The sequence below is a fragment of the Dipodomys merriami genome, unplaced genomic scaffold, assembly GCF_024711535.1.
Source record: "Dipodomys merriami isolate MVZ:Mamm:240054 unplaced genomic scaffold, mDipMer1.0.p SCAF_121, whole genome shotgun sequence".
Classification (NCBI taxonomy): Eukaryota; Metazoa; Chordata; class Mammalia; order Rodentia; family Heteromyidae; genus Dipodomys; species Dipodomys merriami.
In genome coordinates, this window is record NW_027202505.1 from 3,093,778 (window position 1) to 3,116,494 (window position 22,717).

The 22,717-nt window shown below is 37.0% G+C and overlaps 1 protein-coding gene across 5 annotated transcripts in view; it reads left to right on the plus strand.

The window, feature by feature from the left end:
- Foxj3 (forkhead box J3) overlaps positions 1 to 22,717 on the plus strand; it is a 100,508-nt gene that overhangs the window by 64,074 nt on the left and 13,717 nt on the right. For 3 of the 5 annotated variants that reach the window (XM_070017182.1, XM_070017180.1, XM_070017181.1), the window contains exons 6-8: positions 3,424 to 3,525; positions 14,686 to 14,814; positions 17,882 to 18,056. In XM_070017182.1, the coding sequence (XP_069873283.1) occupies positions 3,424 to 3,525; positions 14,686 to 14,814; positions 17,882 to 18,056 (406 nt within the window). The remainder of the gene's footprint in view (positions 1 to 3,423; positions 3,526 to 14,685; positions 14,815 to 17,881; positions 18,057 to 22,717) is intronic. The other 2 variants (XM_070017184.1, XM_070017183.1) reach the window with 2 other exon arrangements.

A 22,717-nucleotide genomic window follows, 5' to 3' on the forward strand; every position in this document is an offset into this window, starting at 1 on the left:
CTGGTCCCTGTGGAACTATCTGCTTTCCCTCACACTCCTCTTATTGTTAATATATGACCAAGTTATATAGTCTAATGTTCTGTGGGTTGTTAAGCCATGATTGCTTCTGGGCTCCAGAGAAACTTATTCAAGATGGCAGCTCTTGCTCTTTGGGAATATGGGGGGAAGAGATACAGAATGTGAGTTAGTCACTGCCTCCCAAGTCCTGTGCTGGGAATAAGGCTTTGAAGTTATGTGTGCCTTTTCTGCACTGAACTTGACAATCTCTCTGTGGGACTGTATGATTTTACCTTGTGTTGCCATCTTCCATTTCCCCACTCCCTAGCCAAGAGAGCCAGGAACTGGCTGCAAACACCTTGTTGCTTTTCTTCTGCTATGATTGCTTTTCTTTAATTTTCTGGCTCCCTGCAAACTCCTTTATGTTTTTTCCTTTCTTGTACTCCCTTCTTCAGAATGTGGACACTTTTGTGTCACCAGATTCTTCTCATCTATGAAGTGAAAATGGTAGGTGCTTCCCATCTGCCATACTGCCTTATCCTTTTAAACTTTTTCTAATTAGACTTTTCCAATCAGTCTACTTATGAACAATGAAAAACAGAATCAGTGCTCCTACAAATAAAAATGCACCATACTACTGAAAATATTTAAAGAAAGTACCTTTTACTTTCTATTGAAAGAAAAAAAAAGTATTACATAGTTAAAAGTTAAATAGTTAAAAGATTTTTTTCAAAACTTTCTATCTATAATAACTGAAGCCAAGAACCTGACCATGTGGGAATGCAGTCCCTCATATCAAAGTTTTCTCCTTTGTGATTAAATATTGAGTATTCTTTTGTATATTATGGCATCAATAGCAGATATGTTCTAGAGGTTATCATAATTAAGACTTATTTTGTGTATCAGGGGCAATGTTAAGTATTTTACCTGACATTTCATTAATGGTCTTAACAGATCTCTAAAGGAAGTGACATAATCATCTATAGATGAGTAAACAAGCATAAAGGTTGAATAATTTGCACAAAATCACACACAGGCTTTTCCATTCTGTCAGTAGAAGAGAATTGGCAAACCAGTAATCTGGATTGCAGTGACTAAATAGAATAAGGGGAAGATGAGATTTGTAGCTTTCCAAAGTAATCTTCTTGGGTTGGGGGCTTGGGTCAAATGATTTGAATACCTACCTAGCTAATAAGTACAAGATCATGAGTTCAAACCCTGGATGATGACAATGATAATTATTATTTTTATTTTATTTTTATTTTTATTTTTGTTGGTCGTGGGGCCTGGGCCTGGGTGCTGTCCCTCAGCTCTTCAGCACAAGGCTAGCACTCTACCACTTGAGCCACAGTGCCACTTCTGCTTATGTGGTGCTGAAGAATTGAACCCAGGACCTCATGTATGCAAGGCAAGCACTCTACCACTGAGCCACCTTCTGAGCCCAAACAATGATAATTATTATGATGATAATCTTAGTTGCAGCTAAGCTAGTCAGCACCAAATTGAAGCATGAACAAGTTGTCTTTGTGGCCCTTCCACTTCTGATATTGAGCCCTATTTCATTCTCACCTCATTCTCAATGAGTACCCAGTCCCTGGTTGCTGGATTCCAACATGTAGAAGTAATTTCTAATTTTTCCTCTTTTCAGTTATGCTTCTTCTCTTTACTCTTATGCTGATTAACTTACCTGATAAGAATAAAACTATGCTGAGGAACTGTGATAGATTAATCTCTGAAATGTTCCTCAGTGAAATTGAGCTTGTGCACATTCACTATGGTGTGTGTGTGTGGAGGGGGGGTTATTGAACTCAGGGCGTTGTGCAGTGCTTGTTAAGTTCTTCCATTGAAATGCAATCTCAAGCCCCAAGTATGATCTTTAAAAAATACCTGTTTAATTATTGTCTTATGTGGGACAAATGCCTTTTGCCAAAGAGGGAATATATGTGGACTGGCATTCTGATCACAAATTGTTTATATTTGGCCTTTAATCCTCAAATTAAAGTTGAACTTTTGATGCCCTTTGGGTGAGGGAAGAATGAGTTGTCACCATACATACATACATACATACATACATACATACATACATACATACATACATACATACACACACATATACGTATATATTCACATTTTTCAGTGAAGAAAATCTATATAGTTTTTGATACCCATGTTTGCTTTTTAAATGACATATGAACTTGTATTATTTGAGATGTTATTCAGTTGTTCTTACACAAAGTATGATCAACTGGGAGATTTAAACCTGAGAGATTTCGTTCTTCCTTAAAAGTCTAAGCTGATGGATCTGGTCAGAGGAATATTATACAGGTCTGTATCACAAGGTTATTCAGGCATCCAGATTCTTTCTGATCTTGTTTTGGTTTTTTTTTCCCCCCTCTAAGGTATTAGCCTCGGGTTTGGTTAAATAAGTCCAGCCTACAGTAAAAGGGAGAGATAACAGGGCCAGCATGTTCCTTTCAAAGATGCATTACAAAAGTCTCACTTACCACTCCTATTCACATCGTGTCCTGTTGGGCACATTTTAGTTACAGCTAGCTACACATGAATCTGATAAATCTGAGTGGTCTTAAGTTGATAACTATAGAATTATGGTACTGAAGAGTAGATGTTAGAGGACCATTAGTAGTCTCCACTACACTTACAATTTTTAAGCCAGGCACACATGTGACTTATATATGTAATCTTCTCTAATTGGAAGGCTGGGGTTGAAACTATCAAAATGTAGGCCAATCCTGAGCAGAAAAATTCATGAGACCCTTCTCAGCTGAGAGATGGCACATACTTGTTAGTCAAGCTATGACAGGAAGCCTAAAATAGATGGATTACAGCCCAGGACTATACTTGGGCAGGAATTGAGACCCTATTTCAAAAATAACCAGGACAAAAAAGGACTGGAGGTATTGCTTACCAGCAGAGCACCTGCCTAGCAAGAATGAGGCCCTGAGCTCAAATACCAATATTGTAAAAACAAAATAACAAAATAATACACCTTTGAAGTATGTGGATTATTAAAAAACTGAAGGTAAGAGTTTAATCACTAAAGGAAAAAAATCCCTAAAACATTTTTTTCCCTAAAGAAAAAATTACAGATGTGGTTCACACTTAGAATTCTAACTACCCAGGAAACAGACATGAGGATCATGATTTGAAGCTAGTCCTGGCAAACAAATCCTTAAGACTCTTATTACAGTTAACATGGCTTATGTGATAGTGCCCCACCCATGAGCCAAAAAGAGTGTGAGGCCAAGTTGGAGTTCTAGTACCAGCACATATACATAAAAAAGTTGTTGAATTCTGTGGTGTTTTCAGAGAACTAGAGGTTGGAGAATTTGATGAAATCCCTTCAAACTATGTTACAGTTGCTGGGTATATGAGCTAACAATTATTTGTTTTGTTCTTGTATTTTAGGCCTCAACTCCATATAGCATAGATTCAGATTCTTTGGGAATGGAGTGTATTATTTCGGGAAGTGCCTCTCCAACTCTGGCCATCAACACTGTGACTAACAAAGTAATTCTGTTTTTAAAAACAATTTTTAAATGTGCTTGAGTAATATATTTAATATGCTTTTATAATGACAATAAAGTGCTATATGATTAAGTTTAAAGGTGATACAAATTTGAAAGCTAGCCCAGAACGTTTTAATATATGCATAAATTAAAAGAAAGTACAGGAGAAATTGGAAGGTGCTTACTAGGCAGCTCAGTACTCATTTAAATTCTTAATTCTGCCAGTTCCATTGATAGAATTTCTGAGCTGGTATTTTATTAAACTAATTAGTTTGAAAACCCTGATGACAAAAAACTATCAAATTCCAGGAAGTCAACAGACCCCCAATAAAATACATAATGTGAATACTTTGGATTAACCTCATTAGAGTTCATTGGGATGATTATCAACTTACTTTCGTGATAGTCGTCTTAAACATACCCAGAAGCAGTATTTGATAGTGTGCTGCATTTGTTGTGATGCCAAGTTATTAGATACACAGTGGGATTCAAATGTTTCTTCCTGAGGTAATATCTTAACATCATATGTCAAAACTGGAAAGATTTAAGAGAAATCTAGAAAACTCTAGAAAGATCTGGAAGATTCATGCGTTAAGCTTGTATACTAATTTTCTCACTTGTTAGATGATGAATACCTTGAAGCCATGCACCTCTCATACTCACGTTCACACTCTTATTTCAATCTTGCTCTAGCATTTCCTAGTCTTCCCAGCTTTTATCTGCTTATTCTCTCTGGCTTTTGGATTTGTACAACTTCTACCTCTAAATCTTCCACTTTCTTACACACATATGTAAATATAAATGCATATACAAACTATGAATTACTAGTGTACTCATGGGATCTTTTTGGGGAAAGGTAGTGGAGAAACTGAAGACAAATTTGTAAATCAGAGTAACATTGTAAAATTTCTAGTTTAGACAGGAAACTGGTAACTGAATAATGATTTTTTCCACCTGGCAATCTTTGGGATATTAATTACTTAGGAAACAGGGTCTAAGTATTTATATTTGTTTGCTGTTGGTAGTAATAATTCCAGGATTCCAATGCACTCCTACTAAAAAATCACTTCTGGAGATGATTTCCAGTGAAACTAGAAATTCAGTGAAAGTGGATGGTTTAGAATCAGAAATCTCTTAATTGGTACTGAAGATCTGAACAAAGATAGAGCTGTGGTATTAGGTTACAAGAAATAGTAATATTGGGGGTTTTGATGAAATCATGTATTTAAGGAGCTAGAATATTTGTTGTTCTCCTTTCAGAGATGAAGAAATACCTAGTATCAGACAAATCCTTCTGTCTACATATGAAATATACACATATAATTAAAAAGATAAAAAGTAGGCAGCAATGGAGACTAAGACAACTAGGTCTTTGGTGGTGAGAGTACTTGAGAAAGGGTGAACAGGTTGAGAGCCAGCTCTGAAAATTTCCCTTTGAGTCATGTCTCAGTTCTCAGAGCATAGCAAAGAGGCTAAACGGAGAGCCAACCTAGAATAACATTGAAGTTGGAAGAAAATAATGGGAGTTTGGGACTACCAAATAGCTGAAACTTTAAAGAGATAAAATCATAAAGAATCTTAGATTTGAGTTCAGCTTTTTGTAAACAATATTCACTTTACATATTTAATAGCTCCTCATTCAGTGTACTTAGGTTCAGACACAAACAAAGCAGAGTTTTTACTAGCCAGCACTTAGCGGTCTCACAGAATAGAGAAGAAAAAAAAATTGTTGTTCATGGTCTTTAAAAAGAGCCAGATAAGTACTCTAGCCTGTGAAATTACTGGAGAAGGGTTCTGTCCCGTGAATGAAAGCAAACCAAACTAAACTACCATCAACTGTTTTTATGATGACATGTAACTGTTTTTCTTGTAAGAAGAAAACAAAATTCTGTGTGGAGAAAGATAACATCTTCCAAAGCATCAGTAATTTTTTTATACATTATTGATCAAAGATATGCATCTTATGAACTACTATTTCGTTACTAAAAAAAAAAAGAGTTAAAGTATCTATAGATCATAAGAAAAATTAGCACCTTCTGGACCAATCTGAATAAGCAAGAAGGGAGAAGGAAAGCAAGAAAGAAAATAGGAGCAAAAGCAGGCATAGTATTTAAAGCCAAGTATACAGGTGATTACATTAAATGCAAATAGAGTAAATCTTCAAATTAAAAGGCAGATTACCAGACAGAATGAAGGAAACCCATTTCTATACTATTTATAAGATATACATCTTAAATGGAAATATGACACATTGAACCATAGACCTTTTATTATAAAAAGGAGTCACTGATAAGAAAATATAATAAATTTATATATATATCTAATAACATAGTCTCAAAAGTGGACAGAATTGAAAGGAGAAGTAGGCAAATCCTTGATCACAGTTGTAGATTTGACATCTCTAAACTCATAGAACAATCAGACCAAACCAAGGCAAACAAAAAATTCCATTAATTTTAAAGATAGTTTGAATCACAAGAGTATAAAAATTAGCCTAATTGACTTATATAGTGTTTCACCCAATAGTTAAAAATGTATATTTTTTTAAATATACACAGAATAGGATACAGATAGCATACAGTGGGATTAAGGATAAAAGTCAGAAAATTACTTTAACATTTACAGGGTAAATTTATAGTTATAAATAACCATTAGCCCTGGGGCTATAATGCTAAAGGTTACATGCCTGCCTAGTATGCAAGATGCCCAGGATTTTATCCTCAGCATCACAGTGAATGGATGAATGAATGAATGAATGAATGAATGAATGAACAAATGAACAACCCATGGATAAATGCATCATGATAGAAATTATAAAATACTTTTAATTGACAAAATATTTTTGACAAAGGCCTATGATACATAATCATGTACATTTACTAGACCAAATAAGGAATAAATATTTAGAAACAGAAAAGCAAATCCATGGATGTAGGAAGATAGTAATAAAAATAAGAAAGTCAGGGGCTAGGAAGGTGGCTTAGTGGTAGAGCGCTTGCCTTGCATGCATGAGGCCCTGGGTTCAATTCCTCAGCACCACATAAGCAAAAAGAAAAAAGCCCGAAGTGGTGCTGTGGCTCAAGTGGTAGAGCGCTAGCCTTGAGCTGAAGAGCTGAGGGACAGCGCCCAGGCCTAGAGTTCAGGCCCCACGACTGGACCCCCCCCCAAAAAAAAAATTTAAAAAAGTCAGAGAAGTAGGAAAGTATTTAAATAGCAGTAATCAATAAATGAGAAACTGAAGAACATTTATAAGAATATAAACTCTGGCATCCAGTAAAAACTTGCCAGACAGAAGTGAAATACAGTAATATATTTTTGTAAGTTGAATATTTGAGAGGTTGAGGCCAGAGGATTGTGAATTTGAGGCTATTCTAAGCTATAGGATAGACCCTGTGTCAAAAAGAAAAAAAATCAAAAGAACAACAAAAATTGCTAGGTGGGCAAAGAGATACTGAGAATGTAGAGACAGTTGGCAGTCATACAAACACAGAAATGACACAGCTGATAGAAAACTAGTTGAGAAAAAAAACCTTAAAGTTATGATTGTTTTTCATGTAGATGCCAAAAGACCTGTTGAAGATGTTTTAAAGACTCTACAGATAAAGACTTAGAGCTTTAACAAGTAATTGTAGTAGGGTCTCTAAACTGATTTTAGAAATCAGTTTTTCTGCATCCTAACTATAGACAGAAAATTGAAAGATAATATATATGTTAGTGTTCAGAAATATCAACTATATAGGACTAAATGAACTCTACATAGAAATCTATAAAATGTTACCAAAAGAAGCTGTGTGCTGGTGGCTCACATCTATAATTCTAGCTACTCTCAGGCTGAGATCTGAGGATTGCAGCTTGAAGCCAGCTGGGCAGGAAAGTCTTATGAGATACTTAATCTCCAGTTAACCACCAAAAGGGCAGAAATATAGCTGTAGCTCAAGTGGTAGAGAGTATCAATCTTGAGCAAAAAAGCTAAGGGACCCAGCGTCTGAGTTCAAGCCCTAGTACTGGCCTGAAAAGAAGGGGAGGTGGAAAGAGAGCACAAAAACTATAATTAAATATGGGTATATTTTTCATGCAGAAGATATAAAGAAGTGATCTTTTTCCCAGTTGATGTATAGATTTGGAGTTATCACAGTCAAAATACTGATCTAATTGTGGGGAAATACAAGACACTAGAAAATGACAAGCTGATCCTAAAATGTTAATGGAAATCCAAGTAGCCAACAGTAGTTGAAGATAAGTTGATGAAGCTAATGAAAATAGAGGCTTTATTATTCCAAATGTCAAGAATAAGTATACTGTAATTGGAGCATGTGTTGTTGGCACTTTAAGAGTAGACTCAGCAGAATTCATAAACAGTGCAATGTCAATGAGAAAATCAGTTTTAGTTACATCTGAAGTCGATAACTGATAATACAATAAAACTCTCAAAGAATAAAATGATGTTTTATATAGGAAGAAGGCAATGATAAAGAATAAGTGGGTATTAAGAGGATAGAGATATGGCTTACTTGGTAGAGTGCTAGCCAGTGAGCAAAAGCATCAAGGTACCAAGTTCAAGTTCTGGTATACCTAAAAACAAAAAAGTAGATGTTAATTTAGCTCATAATTGGCTCAAAAATAGGAAAACCTCATGCCTGTGACCCTTGCTACCCAGAAGACTGAGATCTGAAAGTTTTGTTCAAAACCAGTCTGGGCAGGAAAGTTTGTGAGACTCTTACTTACAATCAACTACCAAAAACTGGAAGTGGAGCTGTAGTTTATGTGATAGTGTGCTAGCCTTGAGCACAAATGCTCAGGGTCAGCACCTAGGCCCTGAGTTTAAGCCCCAGAACCAACACATACAGGTAGGTAGGTAGGTAGGTAGGTAGGTAGGTAGGTAGGTAGGTAGGTAGGTAGGTAGGTAGGTAGGTAGGAAAATGAGTAGATATTAATAGAAGTCCCTTTCGAGACTCTCTTGAACAGGAGATGTGGGTTGGAAAGCAGCTAACTTTGATGATTGGGAAGGGCATAAGCAGGGCTTCTGGAGCATTGCATGTTCTGTGTCAGCAGTACTCAAAATGTGGTCAGCCTACGGACTCCTGAGTAACCAGTGTCACTGTAGAGAGTCCATAAAGTTAAGACTTTTCATAAATGATATTTGTCATGTATATTTGTATTTTCACTAATGCAGTAGATGCATTTATGTATAAACTTGTTGACATCATAGCACAAATCAAAGCTCTGACACCTAACTGTACAAGTAGTCTTTGAATTCTAGCTTTACTTAGGAATATCTGTGATAATGCAAAAACATAGTTTTATTAAATTGTGACCATTGAATATATTTCTTTTTAATATTCTGTAGAATAACTTGGAGAGAATTTCAAATGCAGTTCCACAGACTGAAACATTCAAGGAAAGGCATTTGTGTGACCAAGTGGAGTCTACTTTGTTCATGGATCACATTTTTACTTGAAAAAAACTGGCAATAATAATTATTTGAGTATTTGGTGTGCTTTTCTTTGGCAGTACTAGAGTTTGAACTCAGGGCTCTATATTGGCTAGGTTGGAGCTCTATTACTTGAGCCTTTTTTGCTTTGGTTTGTTTTTCAGCTAGGTTTCACATCCCTAGACTGGCCTCAGATTACCATCTTCCTATAGCCACCTCATACACAGCTGTGATTGCAGATGATCCCACCATCTTCAATTTTTTGTTTTTTTGGTGCCAGTCTTGAGGCTATATAACTGAGAGCCTGGACACTATCCTTGAGCTTTTTTGCTCAAGACTAGCACTCCCACTTGAGCCACAGCTTCATAGTTAACTGGAGATAAGAGTCCTGTGGCTATTCCTTTTCAGGCTGGATTTGAACCGCCAACCTCAGATTTCAGCCTACCTAGTAGGCATGAGGCATCAGTACTTGGTCAGCTTGTTTTTTGATATAGGGTCTCATTAACTTACTCTCTGGTTATTGGCCAATATTTTCCTCGAGAAATGAACAAAGAAAATCTCTTATTTTAAGGCAGATTTTTAAACAAAACCCCTAGAATTTCGAGAAAGTTCAGTTTGATGCTAATTATTTTGCAGGTTATATGATTAAATGTGTCCATATAGAAGGTCTGTATAATTTAGCAAGCCATTATTTTCTAGATACCAAAGCATGATGTTATAAAGCCATACGTGGATAAATAAACCATTCAAAGATAGAGGGCTGGGCATTGGGACTTACGTTTGTAATCCCAGCTACTGTGGTGGCAGAGATAAGGGGGATCAACAGTTCATGGCCAGCCCAGACCAAAAAAAAAAAAAAAAAAATTAGTTATAGCAAGAAAAAAAAAAAAAAAAACACTTGTGTCCCTGTCTTGGGGTTCATTTCACTTAACATCATCTTATATGGTAATATATACATAGCTTTTGACATTTTCTGCTTGTCCTAGACATGTACTAGTTATTGCAAATAAGGGAAACCATGGGCTTGGCTTACTTCACTTAGTATAATTTTTTCCAAGTCTTTCCATTTCCTAACAAAGGGGGTGATATCATTCTTTCTGATGGAGGCAGAAAGAACCGTATAACCCCTGTTTTCACTGTATTTGATTCCGGTGTCCTTCATCTTGTATGTACATTTTTATAATTTGGGCAGGGAAAGGGATATAATAAAATGTTTAAATAAGGATACAGGTTGACCTATTGTAACAGTGACACTATGTTGAAGTGAACTTTACAATTTCAGGTTGGGGGAGGTGGGGAGGGAGGAGTTGGGGAGGTAGGGAGGGAAGGGATGGTAGGGAAAAAACAGGAGGAGGTAACAGTGCTCGATAGGAAATGTACTTATTACCCTACTCATGTAACTTAACCTCTCTGTACAGTATTTTTACAATAAAAATACATTTAAAAAGAAAAAAATTAATGAGATCCCTCATTAATCCCTCATTAGTCAACAAATAAGCCATTAGGAATGGTGGTATATACTTGTAAACCAAACTGTGTGAGAGGTTATAATTAGAAGGATCACAGTTTGAGGTCAGCCCCAGGCAAAAAATGTATGATTATCCAAAAAACGACTAAAGCAAAACAGAGCAGCAAGTGTGGCTCAAGTGTACTGCTCTTGCCTACCAGTGGGAAGTCTTCAGTTCAAACTTCAGTACCAGCCCCCCACGAAAAAAAAAAAAAGATAGAAGGGAAAGGTAAAAAGGGAACAGAGTACACAAAGTTTATTGCCATGGTTTCAGATTCTACATTGCAACTTAAACTATTATCACTTGTCATATTTTGATGTTTCAAAGAGACTATGTACAGTTATTTGAAGAATTTATTAGAACATTTGTCCCTTTTGTATCAAGTTTGTTTTCTGTGCTTTCATTCAAACTGTAAAGTACAGCACACTATTGTTGAAGCAGCTTTAAGAATCTATTTTATTGTAAACTACCATTGAGATAAAAATGAGAATACCACTCTTTGTTTTTATTTATTTGTTTACATATTTATATATTTATGTTACATATTTATATATGCCTATATATACTTATATGTAAGCATATATTTTTATATATATATTTGTATGTTATGTATATATTTCCTTTTGCTTTGTTACATGTGTTAACATGTAATTGAGTTTGTTGTTTTCATATTATTAAGTATATGAATCTAATTCTTTTATTATTATTTTGTGTCAGTCCTGGAGCTTGAATTCAGGGCCTCGCCACTGTCCCTGAGCTTCTTTTGATCAAAACTAGCACTCTATCACTTGAGCCACAGCTCTATTTCCAGCTTTTTTTTTTTTGGTCAGTCGTGGGGCTTGAACTCTGGGCCTGGGCACTGTTCCTCAGCTCTTCAGCTCAAGGCAAGCGCTCCACCACTTGAGCCAAAACACCACTTCTTGTTTTCTGGTGGTTTATTGGAGATAAGAGTTTCACAGATTTTGCTGCCTGGCTGGCTTTGAACCGTGATCCTCAGATCTCAGTCTCCTGAGTAGCTAGGATTATAGGCGTGAGTCACCAGTGCCCAGCATTTCCAGCTTTTTTGGTAGATTTTAGTGGAGATAAGAGTCTGGTGGACTTTATTGCTGGGCTGGTTTGAAACTGTGATCCTCAAATCCTTAGTCTCCTGAGTTGCTAAGATTATTTGTGTGAGCCAATAATCTCCCTTTTTCCTTTTTTTTTTTTTTTTTGTCCTGTCCTGGGGCTTGAACTCAGGGCCTGGGCGCTGTCCCTGAGACTCTTTGTGCTCAAGGCTAGCACTCTACCACTTGAGCCACAGCATCACTTCTGGCTTTTCCTGGGTAGTTTATTGGAAATAAGTCTCAGACTTTTCTGCTTATACTGAATTGGAAACACGATCTTCAAATATCAATCTCAGCCACCTGAGTAGCTAGGATTATAGGAGTTAGCCACAGGCCTCTCCTCTCCTCTCCTCTCCTCTCCTCTCCTCTCCTCTCCTCTCCTCTCCTCTCCTCTCCTCTCCTCTCCCCTCCCCTCCCCTCCCCTCCCCTCCCCTCCCCTCCCCTCCCCTCCCCTCCCCTCCCCTCCCCTCCCCTCCCCTCCCCTCCCCTCCCCTCTCTCCTCTCTCCTCTCTCCTCTCTCCTCTCTCCTCTCTCCTCTCTCCTCTCTCCTCTCTCCTCTCTCCTCTCTTCTCTCCTCTCTCCTCTCTCCTCTCTCCTCTCTCCTCTCTCCTCTCTCTCCTCTCTCCTCTCTCCTCTCTCCTCTCTCTCCTCTCCTCTCTCTCCCCTCTCCCCTCTCCCCTCTCCCCTCTCTCTTCTCTCCTCTCCTCCCCTCTCTTCCCCTCCCCTCCCCTCTGCTCTTTTTTCGGTTTGGGGCCTGAACTCTGGGCCTGAGCACTGTCCCTTAGCTCTTCAGCTCAAGGCTAGCGCTCTGCCACTTGGGCCACCACTTGCAGCTTTTTCTGTTTATGTGGTGCTGAGGAATAGAACCCAGGGCCTCATGCATGCAAGGCAAGCACTCTACCACTGAGCCACCTTCCCAGCCCTTTTCCTTAATTTTTAACATTAAAATGATATGTGAGATCAGAGTTGGAGAACTGCTGTTTTGTACTTTGATCTTTGATAGTAATAAAATTGATATGCCCATTTTGTAATAGTGTAATTGTGCATTTTATTTTCCTGTGTTAATTTTAGCAAGAAGGTAAAGGTCCTCTTAAAACTAAGAGGAGTTGTTGAAAATGATGACTAATAGTTCTGGCTTTGAGTAATTGGTAACTGAACATGGACAGGAAAGAGTGAACAATTCAGAAAGTGACCACTGGATACTGATAATTCATTGATTTTGTTTTAAAGCTTTAAAAGTATTCATTGAGGCCCATAAAGTATATTTTAGGACATTTATATGGAAATAGAAATGCTTATATAGAAGATAGATTTTCTTTATTCCTTTTTGTGATCTGTGTGTGTGTGTGTGTGTGCGTGCGCACGCGCACACACACACACACTCTCTTTCTCTCTCTCCAATTAAACTCAGGGGTTGGGGTGCTGTGCTGTCCCTGAGCTTTTTTACTCACATCTAGTATTCTGCCACTTGAGCCACAGTTCAGCTTCTGGTTTTTTGGTGATTAATTGAAGATAGAGTATTTTAGAATTTTCTTCCCTGGGCTGGCTTTAAATAGCAATCCTTAGATCTCAGCATCCTGAGTACCTTAAGATTATAGGCATGAGCCACTGGTGCCAAGCCCTTCAGATTTCTTATAACTTCTTCCCTTGTATATCTACTAGTCATTTATTTCAAACTAATGTGAATGTGAGACAATTTAGTTTTACCTTAAGTTTTGTATATATTGCCTACTTTTCTGTGTATTTTAGCATAGCCAGAAGAACAATTATTATTAAATTCAGCAACACTTACTGACTATATCCTGAGCAGAATGTTACTTACTAGAAACTCAAGATGATGATAGTCTAGATAAAAATTTGCCACAAATTAGACCTTAAACCAGATTTATTAGTAATTCTTGTAAGATAGGAAAGAAAAGTTGATGGGAGCACTTCATCAAATCATTTAAATATAGTTAAAAACTAGGTTTCTGTTAAAAATACATTTTTGTTTCCATTTAAAAAATTATGTTTATTACAGACGAAAGCACTATAACAAATAAAAAATCCCTTATCAGTGGTAAAGTCTCCAGGACTGCTACAGCCTTTGCTAGTTAATTATTGTCAACAGTTTGACATATAGTACTTGCTAATATGTATTTTAGCCTATTTGTTTTAAAAATTAGATTATGTCTATGATTTTATGAATATGTTGGGCAGTTACGTTTCCAGTTTTCAGTATCATGAATACTATAATGCTGTAAATTTCTTCTTTAAGGTCTAGGTTATGTGTTTTGTTTTGATTTTTTAGCTTGGTGTCAGAGTTTGAACTCTGGCTTTTACACTTGCTGAACTTGGTTCGTAGGTTGGCATTACCAGTTGAGCCACCTTTCCAGATCAGCTTTTTGTTGGATGTTTTGGAGATGGAATCTTGCTAACTTCTATTTGGGCTGACTTTAAACCCTGATCCTTCAGATCTCAGTCTCCTGAGTATTTAGCACTATAGGCATGAGTCACTTATACCTGTGTTGTATGCTTTTTTGATGCCTAAGATTTTGATAGTAACAATAGCTTTGCTTAAGGATTAAACAAAAAAAATTTTTTGTATTATAGCAGTATTTAACAGTAAAACTCTGTAATCTTTGTTAAATTTTTACTTAATTGTACCTGGTTGTTTGAATTTATGTACTTGTAGATAGTCACGTTCTTTACTTTGAGAGCATTGAGAATATTATTTCACAGGGACTATAGAATTAGCATTGAGGAACATGGAGAAAAACTAGAGGTTGGGGAGCCGGGTGTCGGTGGCTCACATCTGTAATCCTAATTACAGATGATCAGAGAATCATGGTTCAGAGCCAGCCTGGGCAGGAAAGTCCATGAGACTCAGAAATCCAGAAGTGGAGCTGTGGCTCAACGTGGTAGAACTTTAGCCTTGAGCAAAAAAAAAAAAAAAAAAAAAAATCTCAGGGACAGTGACCAGGCCCTGAGTTCAAGCTCCATGACTCCATGACTGACCAAAAAGAAAAAAAAGACAAAAAACCACTGGCAGTTTGTCTTCCTATCATATGCCTGTTTAGTTATGTTTTTGTAGAGTTGCTTAAAAGTACCCTTTACTCAGTTTATTTTTTTCATTCTAGGTAACATTGTACAATACTGATCAGGATGGTAGTGACAGCCCACGAAGTAGCCTTAACAACAGTCTCTCAGACCAGAGTTTGGCATCTGTTAATTTGAACAGTGTTGGGAGTGTGCATAGTTACACACAGGTAAGATAGTTAGCTTGTTTTCAGTGTTCATTTAGTGCTAAAACTAACCAAACATAGTGAAAGTAATAAAAAAAATGTATATTTCTCACTAATTAGTTCATTAACTTCATAACTAGTACTACCTTGCTAGTACTTTATTTTGGTATCTGTTTTCCTCGATAGTTAAATTGCCAGCTGATGAGAATGTGAGACACTTTACTTTTACTTTAAATATATGGATACAAATACATGGTTTGTTGTGTTACATATTTTGATCTATTTTATCTGTTCTTAACATCTAGAGAGCCATAGTTGATGATAATTTATACTTCTTGGAAAAACCTTAAAGATATATCAATTTGTTTTCCAGATTTAGGTCTGAGAAAGGGATTCTGTAAGCCCCATAACCTGATACATAATTATTAACTGTTTAATTTTGATCTGGAAAATAAAACATGCTTTAATGGGAGCTATCTATAAATATTCTTGCTTTTTTTGGTAATTTGATGCCTTTTACAAGAATATGATCCTTAGTTTATCTGATTCTTTTCTTTTCAAACTATCTGGCTTTTACCCTTATCTTTGAGCAGAGAACAAAGGCCAAAAGGTGAACACCACACTACACTGTTCATTGATGTAAATTTGATCTCACCAGATCACTTCCTATTCCAGGATAATTAAATAGGAAAAATACTCACACTGGACTAGGATAAAAAGGGAGAGGCTAGTGGCTGGGAAGGTGGCTCAGTCAGTGGTAGAGTGCTTGCCTTGCATGCATGAGGTCCTGGGTTCAATTTTTCAGCACCACATAAGCAGAAAAAGCTGGTAGTGGTGCTGTGGCTCAAGTGGTAGAGTGCTAGCCTTGAGCTGAAGAGCTAAGGGACAGTGCCCAGGCCCAGAGTTCAGGCCTCACGACTGACAAAAATAAAAAAGCAGAGGTGGGGGGGCGGGGGAGGGACTAGAGATAAGAAAACAACACCAGAGAAACAAAAACTCAGAACAGAATTAAAGTTTACATTTGAAAGTAAGGAGGAAAAGAAGTTGACTCTACCAAACTACTCTCGGTGCTCTGGGGGGAAATGTTTCTCAAAATGCAGAAGAAACAGGAAAAGCAATAAAAATTTCATGAAAAAGGACAAGGTATTTCTATAGAAAAAATGAGTATAAAACCAATTTGTGAGCCAGGCTCTTGTGGCTCACACCATAATCCTAGCAACTCAGGAGGCTGAGATCTGAGGATTGTGGTTTGAAGCCAGCCCGGGCAGGAAAGTCCGTGAGACTCTTATCTCCACCAGGAAACCTGAACTGGCTCTGTGGTTTGAGTGGTAGAGCACAAGCCTTGCACTGAAGAGCTCAGGGACAGAGCTCAGGCCCAGAGTTCAAGCTTCACAACCAACCAAAACAAAAAGAACCAATATGTATTAATAGAGATTGAAAAGATGACTGAGTTCTAGAGGAAAAAAAAAATCAATGAAGTATTATAAAGAGACATTATAGCAATTTTTAAAATTTCAGAAGTAATCACCCATATATATTCTGTGGTACAAGAAGTAAGTTACATGTAAAGGAACACAAATCTGACTTTAGTAATATTAAAAGTCTGAAGATAATCTGACACAATGGAGAATTGTGAGGTTTGTGATAAGAAATGTTAAACTTAGTCAAACTTTCATTCATATTTGGAGAGAAGAACTGATGCCTATAATCCCAATACTCTCAAGGTCAAGGCAAGATGATCACAAGTTCAAGGCTGATTGGGACTATTTAGTAAGATCATGCATCAAAAATGGCAATAAAAAAAGAGAAAGATATTCTTTGCTATATGTCCTGCCCTTACTTTTATGTTTCTTTCCTGAAAAATATTTCAGTAAGCCCACCTTATTAGTGCATTTATTATTACATGGAGTTTTAACCAAGCGTGGTCAAATAAATAAAAATCAAAAAAGATACCAAAAAAACTAAAATCTTGGGAATGTTAGAAGTTTCATAGTATAGTACAGTTAGAGATGAACTACAGAAAACAAGGTGACCACAGAAAATGGAAGGATTCTAGCCCTAACTCATCACTTAATTGGATCATCTTTAAAAACACTTTTTACTTGTTATTATAAAGGTGATGTACAAGCCAGCCCACACAGGAAAGTCCAGGAGATTCTAATCACCAGTTAACTACTAGAAAACTGGAAGTAGAGTTGTGGTTCAAAGTGGTAGAGCACTAGCCTTGAGCAAAAACGGCTCAGGGACAGTGCCTAGGCCTTAAGTTCAAGCCCCATGACCAAGTAAAAATAATAAATTAATTAATAAAGGTGATGTCTGGAGGGGTTATAGTTGCATAAGTCAATAAGGAGTATATTTCTTTTTGGACAGTGTGCCCCTTCCCTTACTCTTTCCCAGTTTTTCCCTCCCATTCCCACCCACAAGTTGTATAGTTCATTGTCAACGTAGTGTTCAGTGAGTACCATTGCTGCATTTGTTCACCCTTTGTTCTTCCATTCCTATGTCTCCTCTTACATTCCCAAAGACATAAAAACAAACAGAAAATAAAATCAGCAAAAAAGAAAAAACTACTCATTTCCATTTCCTGGAGTTCATTTCAGTAAATAATATTTTGTATGCTCAGATGTACATAGATACTGTGCCTTTCTGTTCTTTTCCTAAGATTATCCTCCTTTGGTCTCACTGTGTGTGAATGCCTACAGACCTGTATACTTTATTATGTCCTGGTGTATTTTAGATCTAGTTTCCACATATGAGAGAACACACACTATTTGTCTGTATCTGAGTGTGGCTTAACTCAACATGATTTCTTCTAGGTTCATTAATTGAATCATATTCAGCAAGTCATTGAACTTTTAAAAATTTTTCTTATGTGAATCTAGAAGTTGGGTTAGATTGCTGTGGTTCTTCAAGATCCATATTAATGATTTTGCTTCCTGCACACATAAATGTATACTCAGCTAGAGAATGGAAAAGCCATAAATAGGTTTGTTTTTTCCAACATGGACATTAATGCTTTCAGGTATGTATGTCATGTAATAAACCATTTGTCATACACACCCACTGAATTCATTGTGTTTTCTTTTGTTAGGTGACAAACCATCCAGAACCAGTCTCTCAATCATTAACTCCACAGCAACAGCCACAATACAACCTTCCAGAACGAGACAAGCAACTACTTTTCACAGAATATAATTTTGAAGATCTTAGTGCCTCATTTCGGAGTCTTTATAAATCAGTTTTTGAGCAGTCACTTAGTCAGCAAGGTGAGTTTTTTTTCCTTCCCATTTATTCACATTGAAAGATTATTACACTCCTCAATAGGATTGTTGAAAAACTAACACAAACTGAGATTTTATTGGTGGACAGTTCAAGTTGTTTTAGTTTGAGAAAGCAATTTCCTATTTAAAGTAAAAAACAAACAATTTATTCATTCGATTATGGAGAAGTTTTACACTTCCCTTACAATTGCATCTGCATGGAATGGACAGTAAGGTGAGCTTTTTTTTTTTAAAGATACCTTACTTTGTAAAAACATTTTATTGAAAAACATTCTTTTAGTTTCACACAACAGCTGTTATACTTTCTTAATTTTTAGAGCCTTATCATCATGATTAGAATTGAATAATTATGTTCTTTGTGCTTTAACTGTGCTCTGTGTATTTATGTTATGTGTAGCCTGGCATCATGCCTACTTTACTTAATTACTAGGGCACCCTGTGTACTGTGTTAAAGAATTTTTTGTGTGTGTGTGTCAGTTGTGGATCTTGAACTCTGGGCCCAGGTGCTGTCCATGAGCTCTTCAGGTTAAAGCTAGTGCTCTGCCACTTGAACCACAGTGCCACTTCTGGTTTTCTGGTGGTTAATTGGAGATAAGAATCTCATGGACTTTCCTGCCCGGGCTGGCTTTGAACTGAGATCCTCAGATCTCAGCCTTCTGAGTAGCTAGGATTACAGGAATGAACCACCGATGATGCCCGGATGTTTTTTTTTTTTTTTTTAATTGATTGAACTCGGAGCCTTTTGCTTGTTAGGCAGGCCCTCTACTCTTTGAGCTATGCATCCAGCTCTTTTCTTCATTGTTATTTTGAGGTAGGGTCTGTATCTGTGCTTTGTAGGAAAAACTTCCATTATTTCTTAGTAATAATGGAATTATTTGAAATCTTGGGATGGTGAATATTACACCACAAAAGTAGATGGGCAATCTTTTTTAGCATGTCTTTTTTATAACTTTACAAACTTACTTTAATCTTAAAAGTAATTTTAGTTGAAATGCAGTATTACATTTCAACCAAATGCTAGATTGTCACTATAGTATGTTCTTGTCCTATTAGCCACTTATTAAATTTTAGTGAGGATCATGTGACAGGATCAGATTGTTACTTTGTCTTTTTCCAAGCAACACTAATCAGAAATTGTTAGGAACTCTTATCATTGAAGCATTTCCTAGTTGTCAGATTTCCTAGTTGCTTCATATTTTATTCCTTTTCCTGTTTCTATAACAAAATTCCTGAGATTGGGTTCAAAACAACAGAGATTTAGTTCTCATAGTTCTGGAGGCTGCAAATTCTAAGCTCAAAGAATTGGTAGATTTGGTGTCTGGCAAGGGGTTCTCTTTCTTTCTTTCTTTCTTTCTTTCTTTCTTTCTTTCTTTCTTTCTTTCTTTCTTTCTTTCTTTCCTTTCTTTCTTTCTTTCTTTCTTTCTTTCTTTCTTTCTTTCTTTCTTTCTTTCTTTCTTTCTTTCTTTCTTTCCTTTCTTTCTTTCTTTCTTTCTTTCTTTCTTTCTTTGCATTTATATAGTTTTAGTCAAAGTACAATATTTTAGTGACTCTATATTCTAGATTTCAATCTTCATTTCAGGACTAGCTGTATAGCTGTCATTTCAGGACTAGATGTATTATTAAAGGATATCCAATACTGTGTTTCTTACCTGACAGATAAGATAAAAAGGTAAAAAAGGAACTAGTTTTTGTTTGTTTTTGTTTTTTGGTCAGTCGTGGGGCTGGAACTCTAGGCCCGGGCGCTGTCCCTGAGCTCTTCAGCTCAAGATTAGTGCTCTACCACTTGAGCCACAGCACCGCTTCTGATTTCTGGTAATTAATTGGAGATAAGAGTCTCACAGACTTTCCTACCTGGGCTGGCTTTGAACCTCAATCCTCAGATCTCAACCTCCTGAGTAGGATTAATAGGCATGAGCCACTGGTGCCTGGCTGAAATTGATTTTTGGTTTTGGGGTTTTGGGGTTTTTTGGTCAGTCATGGGTCCTGAATTCTGGGCCTGGGCTCTGTCCCTGAGCTCTTCAGTTTAAGGTGAATGCTCTACCACTTGAGCCACAGTGCCACTTCCAGTTTTCTGAGTTGTTTATTAGAGATAAGAGTCTCACAGACTTTTCCTGCCGAGGCTGGCTTTGAACTGTGATCCTCAGATCTCAGCCTCCTGAGTAGTTAGGATTAAAAGCGTGAGCCACCAGTGCCTGGCTGAACTAGTTATTTTTTTTTTCATTTTATTTTATTGTGAACATACTGTGCAGAGGGGTTACAATTACATGGGCAAGATAATGAGTACATTTCTTATCAAGCATTGCAGCCTCCTCTCTTGTTTATCCTTCACATCCCTTCCCAGCCTCCCCTCGCCCCACCACCCTACTCTCCCCCCTCCACCAAAGTTGTAAAGTTCATTTTCGACATGACAACTTGTACTTCTCATTGTTGCAACAGGTCCACCTGTATGCTTAAATGACTTGTTCTTCCCCTTCTCCTCCACGAATTATACCTACATCAAATATAGTGAAAGCAGGGATTATTCTGTAAAATTCTTGTCTGAGGCTTCTCTTACCCATGGATCTGCACCTTGTTCCAGCATCACAATCAATTTAGGTTTAGGAACACAGTGTCCAGAGATCCATTCATTCTGTCTTGCTGCTGACAATGAGCAGAAGATTCTGGAAGTATGGCTGACATCAGTTCCAAAGCCTGAGATTCCTTCAAGTTACAGCTCCCAAGCTACACTGCACAGAGCTGGGCGCAGGGCTCCTGGCTAACACCTATGGAAGGCCAAACTGTACTTCAGGGCACTTCCAGCAGCAAGGCAAAAGCTGAACTAGTTATTTTTATAAGAGCACTCATCCCTAGTCATCTCCAGAAGGTCTACCTGTCATCTTGGGGTTCAAGTATATAAATTTTGAGAGAAGTACACATTTAAGTCATATCATTCCAGCTTGAAAGTTTACAAGTTCATAAAAGTGAACAAAAATGACAAAAATTCCTATCTGGATAGCTTATAATTTAACATTTGTCATTGCCAGATTAGAAGGTTAATATTATATACTGATGAATATCAGTGACTTGTCATAACGTGGCTTTTTCTGATGAGTATTTTTGAAGTAAGATGTTTTCTCTAATTTTGCCTTAAAATTTTTACCTATTGAACTGTAACAAGAGCTAATGTAATACATTTCTAGGCAACTCCAATCTTTGTGAACATTATAGGAAAGCAGTCGTTTTGAAATAATAATGGTGACAGTTTCTCAAGCCCATAATTCCACTTTTTTACACTGAATTTGAAAAAGAACATTGAAGCTGGCTATCAGTGGCTTACATCTATAATCTTAGCTACTCAGGAGGCTGAGATCTAAGGATTGTAGTTTGAAGTCTGTCCAGACTCTTATCTCCAGTTAACTAGCAAAAAGGTGGAAGTGGAACTGTGGCTCAAGTTATAAGAGTTCCAGCTTTGAAAAATAAAAGCTAACGGACAGTGCCCAGACAACTGAGTCCAGACCTGAATACAGGCACGTGTGCAGGGGCGCGCGCGGACACACACACATGGGCACACACATACAGAAAACTGGTAAGAATTCTCACTTCTAGTCTAAGGTCTTTCTGGACCTCAGAATAGATCAGTGGTTCTCAAATTGTTCCCTTCAGACCTTTTGGCTTCTGTAAAGGTCCCAAAGGCTAAAGGAGGAGAAAAGTGCAATAAGAGGAAAATCTTAACAGGCTTCTTTCCCTGGTTCAAAAAACAAAAAATTAAAAAAACCACTAAACTTGATCACTTTTGACTTGTAAGAGACATTTTGCTTTCTTCAATTTTATTAAAAACTAATTTGAAGCCCAGTATGATGGAACACATCTCTAATCCCAGTTATTCTGGTAGTTGAGGCAGGAGGAACATACAAAGACTCTGTCAGATAGAACTTTACTCATTTATTTGTGGTCCTAGGAATCAAGCCCCAAACCTTACACATGCTAGATATGTGTTCTACCACTGAGTTACCTTCCACCCAAGAATTTTATTATCTCTTGCTACCCCATCTCTAGATGCAGTCTTCTACCTCTAAAACTTGGTAAAGTTTCAGACTCTTTCAATATATTCAAGTACATTTTTACAATTGATGATAAATATATCCTTATTACAAAGTTTGATTCTTTGATAGACAGTGTCTTATGGAATTTTTTTTGAATGTTTGGCACAGCAGAACATTGTGTGGATTATACTTTGGGATACTTAAAGTAGCCTAGTTATTTAGAATCAAATGTTGCAGTTAAGTTTAATAACTGCCTGCAAACCAAATGTATGTGTTTTTTTTTTTTAAACATTAGACACTTTTGGCCTAATCATCCTAATAGCAACTAACATTTACTGAGCTGCTCTTGTGTTTACAGTGTGGTATTTAGTCCTTACAATTCTGTGAAGCAGGTACTGTTATCTGCCCATTGCAGTTCAAAGAGGGAAAATAACTTTCCAAGTTGGACTGTGGAAATGACAGTGCAAGGTCTTTAATCCTTTACTTTCTGTAAAGTATGAACTTTAACCCCTAAACTGTACAGACCACAGGAATGATCCTTAAGAGAGTGGAAAAGGTGGTAGAGATGCCATTTTATTTTGCTTAGTCTTAAGGATCCCGACCACTTTGGCTTTTAAAGTGTTT